Source organism: Clupea harengus, chromosome 1, assembly GCF_900700415.2.
Source record: "Clupea harengus chromosome 1, Ch_v2.0.2, whole genome shotgun sequence".
Taxonomy (NCBI): Eukaryota; Metazoa; Chordata; class Actinopteri; order Clupeiformes; family Clupeidae; genus Clupea; species Clupea harengus.
Window position 1 is genome coordinate 841,136 of NC_045152.1, and position 6,000 is coordinate 847,135.

Here is a 6,000-nt window from a genome sequence, read left to right on the forward strand (position 1 = left end):
TAACATGCTGGCATCTAGTTGTCAAATGCTGTCTGTACCTACGTAAATATTCCTGACTGCTTAATGTGTACTGGTGTCTACAACAGATGTACTTAAATCCATCTCACGCCAGTTGTTGTTTAACAGCTAAAGAACAGAAAATATTGAGTATGATTTCCTTCAGTAGACAATGCACAGTAACAGTTTAGGGTGATCAAATACAATGCGTGGGATGTTGAACAAAAGGTCAGAGTTGGTTCCGCTCTGTCTGTGCATATTTTGTGTGTGTGTGTGTGTGTGTGTGTGTGTGTGTGTGTGTGTGTGTGTGTGTGTGTGTGTGTGTGTGTGTGTGTGTATTTCCTATGTTTCTGTGTCTATTTTATGCATATTCAGTTGAGGATGAGAGCAAGTGTAATAGTCTTTTCTGTGTGGGATGTTGGGAATGCTCTGGGTAAACAGCTGAATTTGCTATCAGTGTTCATGAAACTGACAAGTCACCAATATTACAGTGAAACCCAAATGATCAATTTTAAATATTTTTTTTTGTATTAAAGTTTTTAGTTTTTACATTTTTCATTTAGCATTTAAATGTGATCCCCCTCAGAATCTTTTATGTGTATTCTTAATTTCTGTGCCTCGTTAGCCTCGTAATGTGAGTAGGGATGTTTTGGTATGTGTGACTGTCTGTGTCTTCCTGTTTGTGCGAGGTGTGTTGTCTTGCTGTTTGTGAGTAACACATGCTCTCTGTTTATGTCCACAGGAGTTTGCGGTGCTGACCAAAGAGCTGAACGGGTGTCGTGAGCAACTTCTGGAGAGAGAAGAGGAGATAGCAGAGCTCAAGGCTGAGAGGAACAACACACGGGTTGGTGTTCCATGTGTGTGTGTTTGTGTGTGTGTGTGTGTGTGTGTGTGTGTGTGTGTGTGTGTGTGTGTGTGTGTGTGTGTGTGTGTGCGCGCGCAAGTGTGTGTATTTCTGTGTGTGTGTGTGTGTGTGTGTGTGTGTGTGTGTGTGTGTGTTTGTGTGCGCAAGTGTGTGTATTTGTGTATGTGTGTGTGTTTCTCTTTCTGGGGAATGTATAATAGTCCAGGCAAAGTAGCGTTTTACGACAGACTAATTGTAAACACATTTTTTTCAGCATAGATCATTTCTATGAGGTGTCCAGAACAACATACTAAAAGTCCTAAGAAATCCTAGTTGAGGAAATATGTTTAAGTCTCATCAATCTGAGATGTGTGCTAATAATGCATGGCGAAAATACACCTCAAAAATGTATTTTTTTCCTTTACTCCTATCAAAATGGAACTTTACACAATGAAAGTACCCATGAAAAGTACAATTTTAAAGTTTCTTTTAAAATTAATTTGAATATGAACATATTCGATTAGTGTATAGCTCATTTGCAAAATAAAATTCATTTTCAAAGAAACTTGTAATACAAAAAATGTTACTTTTCATGGGTACTTTCATTGTGTAAAGTAACAAGTTCATAGTCTAAAGTCTGTGTTTGAAATGCTTCTAATTAATTAGTATTAAATAGTATTCCAATTCGGATCCTCTGGCTCCAGAAACACATCATATCATGGCTCAAATAAATAATTTACATTTACATTTACATTTAGTCATTTAGCTGACACTTTTGTCCAAAGCGACGTACAAGGGAGAAATCATGCATTTTAATTGGAGGAATAACAGCTAAAGACTGAGACTCACATCTGGATCTATGAATGTAGAGACTACTAGTGCTGTCCCATCAGCTGCACCACACTCAGTATTCAGACCTGACGTGTTTTGTATTTCCATCTGCCACGGACAAGCTGCTCACATATACATTTGATGCCTTTCCAGCATCCTGTTTGGTAGACACTCATTTGTTATCCAAGGTCTGGTTCAGTAATCACTCCAGGAAACGTTTCCTCCTTGTTGTCTCATTTTTAATTCCTCTCTCTTTCGAAAATCTTTGTTTTCTCTTCTCTCTCATCCTCTCTTTCTCTACCTCTATTTTTCTCCCTTTCTCTTTTGTCTCTCTCTCTCTCCCTCTCTCTCTCTCTCTCTCTCGCTCTCTGTCTCTCTCTCTCCCCCCCCCCCCCCCCTCTCTCTCTCTCTCTCTCTCTCTCTCTCTCTCAGCTTCTGCTGGAGCATCTGGAGTGTTTGGTGTCCCGTCACGAGCGCTCTCTGAGGATGACTGTGGTGAAGAGGCAGGCGCAGTCTCCGGCTGGGGTGTCCAGCGAGGTGGAGGTGCTCAAGGCCCTCAAGTCTCTGTTCGAGCACCACAAAGCCCTGGACGAGAAGGTTTGTCTTCAGTCCCCTGTCCCCCCGTCCCCCCACACACGCAAACGACAATCTGTCGCTCTCTACCCACAAACCCCAACTTTCATGGAGACACCTGAGGTCTCTTGTGTCAGCCCTTCCAAACACATGCTATTGTATGTTCAGTGGGTCTGCCATCAACCACAGCATCTGCCACATGTGTGTGTCTGTTTTGAACTCAGTATCTTCGTATGGTGTGGTCCACATCTCCTTGTCATGGTGTCCAATTCTTTGTATCACACAGTATGCCCCTTCTTTCACATGTCATGACGTGACCATAATGTTATAGTGGTATTTTGTGTCGTCTTTTCCTCACTTTTACTGACTATAATGTTTGTGTGTTATTTTCTGCCTCCCACAATCACTTTTTTGTGATTTTTTTGTCCTGCTCTCTCCCCTCTCTCTCTCTCCCTCTCTCTCTCTCCCTCTCTGTCTCTTTCTTTCTCTCATGGACTGTATGCTGTGGCCTCCCCCTTCCTCCATCCTCTTGTGGTCAGGTACGAGAGAGGCTACGCGTGGCTCTGGAACGAGTGTCTGCGCTGGAGGAGGAACTTGAGTCTTCCACACAAGAGGTGAGCGCGAGCAGGCCCTCTCACCCACCCACCCACCCACCCACCCACACCGAGAATGAACGCAGAACGGTCCTGTTTTTGTTTGTGTCGCGTAGGGAAAACCACGGCTCTAAAAGCCAAAATGTGCCCCCCCTGCTTTTCTCTGACATGCCTGGTCTGGTTTTCTTGATGTCTTCCCACCTCAGGTGCATTCTCTAAGAGAACAGATTAAAAGGCGACAGCACGGCATGGAGAACGGGAAGGAGGTGAGGAGGGAAATGTTTTTCTTTTTCTTTTTCTTTTCTTCCGACCACAGAGAAAGGAAAGGAAAGGACAGCAGAGAGAGAACAGTTGATGACATTTATTTGAAAACTAACGTTATACCGGTTTTTCTATGGTTCTATGTTTTTGTAGGTAGCTAATTTCATCAACACCCTCAAATTCATTTTCATATTCTAAAAATCCTTACATGATACAGGAGAGATGCCAGCTAATATATATCACTGAAATATAGCTGTTAGCAAGCTAGCATAATGCACCTCTAATCAGCCACAGTTCACCTCAGCAGTCTGGTTTCTCTGCCATCTTAGTTGTGAGGCGCAGGTTAACTATGTTCTGGTGGTGCTGTGCAGTTCACAGCAGGCCACTAGGTCAGTGCAGTACAATGCATGCTGGGAAATGATGTTTCCCACACCTCAAGATTAGATAACGATCAGCACCAAGAAGAATTTGAGAGTGAAAGTAGTGAAGATTTGAAGAAATGTCCAGCGTTGTTCATTTAAATCTAGCATCAAAACATTATCCTAAGGCCAGATATGGAGGTCACAAAATCTACATATTTAAAAAAAAAAAAGAGTATTGTTTACTACATGAGAAATGCTTGGTCGCTATGGGCTATTATTATTATTCAAAGGGGTCAGTCAGTCGTGTAAAACAAGTTGTGCTCAAATGTCAGTTCTCTACACGAGGAGTCTTCTCTCAACTTCTCAGTAACATTAGTTAGTTTATGTGTGAAGATATCATACACACTCTGTGCAGATAGGCTTCATGAGTCACCGGCCCAGTAATGAATCATAAAACACACGTGTGTGTGTGTGTGTGTGTAACACAGTGCATACTCCAAATAGAACACGTGTGTGTGTGTGTGTGTGTGTGTAACACAGTGCATACTCCTCATAAAACACACGTGTGTGTGTGTGTGTGTGTAACACAGTGCATACTCCTCATAAAACACACGTGTGTGTGTGTGTGTGTGTAACACAGTGCATACTCCTCATAAAACACACGTGTGTGTGTGTGTGTGTGTAACACAGTGCATACTCCTCATAAAACACACGTGTGTGTGTGTGTGTGTAACACAGTGCATACTCCTCATAGAACACGTGTGTGTGTGTGTGTGTGTGTGTGTAACACAGTGCATACTCATCATAGAACACACGTGTGTGTGTGTGTGTGTGTGTGTGTAACACAGTGCATACTCATCATAGAACACGTGTGTGTGTGTGTGTGTGTAACACAGTGCATACTCATCATAGAACACGTGTGTGTGTGTGTGTGTGTAACACAGTGCATACTCCTCATAGAACATGTGTGTGTGTGTGTTTAACACAGTGCATACTCCTCATAGAACACGTGTGTGTGTGTGTGTGTGTGTAACACAGTGCATACTCCTCATAGAACACGTGTGTGTGTGTCTGTGTGTGTGTGTGTAACACAGTGCATACTCCTCATAGAACACGTGTGTGTGTGTGTGTGTGTAACACAGTGCATACTCATCATAGAACACATGTGTGTGTGTGTGTGTGTGTGTAACACAGTGCATACTCCTCATAGAACACGTGTGTGTGTGTGTGTGTGTGTGTGTGTGTAACACAGTGCATACTCCTCATAGAACACGTGTGTGTGTGTAACACAGTGCATACTCCTCATAGAACACGTGTGTGTGTGTGTGTGTGTGTGTGTGTGTAACACAGTGCATACTCCTCATAGAACACGTGTGTGTGTGTAACACAGTGCATACTCCTCATAGAACACGTGTGTGTGTGTGTGTGTGTGTGTGTGTAACACAGTGCATACTCCTCATAGAACACGTGTGTGTGTGTGTGTGTGTGTGTAACACAGTGCATACTCCTCATAGAACACGTGTGTGTGTGTGTGTAACACAGTGCATACTCCTCATAGAACACGTGTGTGTGTGTGTGTGTGTGTGTGTGTGTGTAACACAGTGCATACTCCTCATAGAACACACGTGTGTGTGTGTGTGTGTGTGTGTAACACAGTGCATACTCCTCATAGAACACGTGTGTGTGTGTGTGTGTGTGTGTGTAACACAGTGCATACTCCTCATAGAACACGTGTGTGTGTGTGTAACACAGTGCATACTCCTTATAGAACACGTGTGTGTGTGTGTGTGTGTGTGTGTGTGTGTAACACAGTGCATACTCCTCATAGAACACGTGTGTGTGTGTGTGTGTGTGTAACACAGTGCATACTCCTCATAGAACACACGTGTGTGTGTGTGTGTGTGTGTGTGTGTAACACAGTGCATACTCCTCATAGAACACATGTGTGTGTGTGTGTGTAACACAGTGCATACTCCTCATAGAACACGTGTGTGTGTGTGTGTGTGTGTGTAACACAGTGCATACTCCTCATAGAACACGTGTGTGTGTGTGTGTGTAACACAGTGCATACTCCTCATAGAACACGTGTGTGTGTGTGTGTGTGTGTGTGTAACACAGTGCATACTCCTCATAGAACACGTGTGTGTGTGTGTGTGTGTAACACAGTGCATACTCCTCATAGAACATGTGTGTGTGTGTGTGTGTGTGTGTGTGTAACACAGTGCATACTCCTCATAGAACACGTGTGTGTGTGTGTGTGTGTGTGTGTGTGTGTGTGTGTGTAACACAGTGCATACTCCTCATAGAACACGTGTGTGTGTGTGTGTGTGTGTAGCACAGTGCATACTCCTCATAGAACACACGTGTGTGTGTGTGTGTGTAACACAGTGCATACTCCTCATAGAACACACACGTGTGTGTGTGTGTAACACAGTGCATACTCCTCATAGAACACGTGTGTGTGTGTGTGTGTGTGTGTGTGTAACACAGTGCATACTCCTCATAGAACACACGTGTGTGTGTGTGTGTGTGTGTGTAA

General features: G+C 43.4%; 1 protein-coding gene across 1 annotated transcript in view; it reads left to right on the top strand.

Annotated features, from left to right (window-relative positions):
* Positions 1-6,000, top strand: part of ppfia3 (PTPRF interacting protein alpha 3) — a 42,714-nt gene that overhangs the window by 8,395 nt on the left and 28,319 nt on the right. Inside the window, exons 3-6 of the mRNA XM_031558998.2 lie at positions 740-841; positions 2,105-2,269; positions 2,785-2,859; positions 3,045-3,104. Of these exons, the coding sequence (XP_031414858.1) occupies positions 740-841; positions 2,105-2,269; positions 2,785-2,859; positions 3,045-3,104 (402 nt within the window). The remainder of the gene's footprint in view (positions 1-739; positions 842-2,104; positions 2,270-2,784; positions 2,860-3,044; positions 3,105-6,000) is intronic.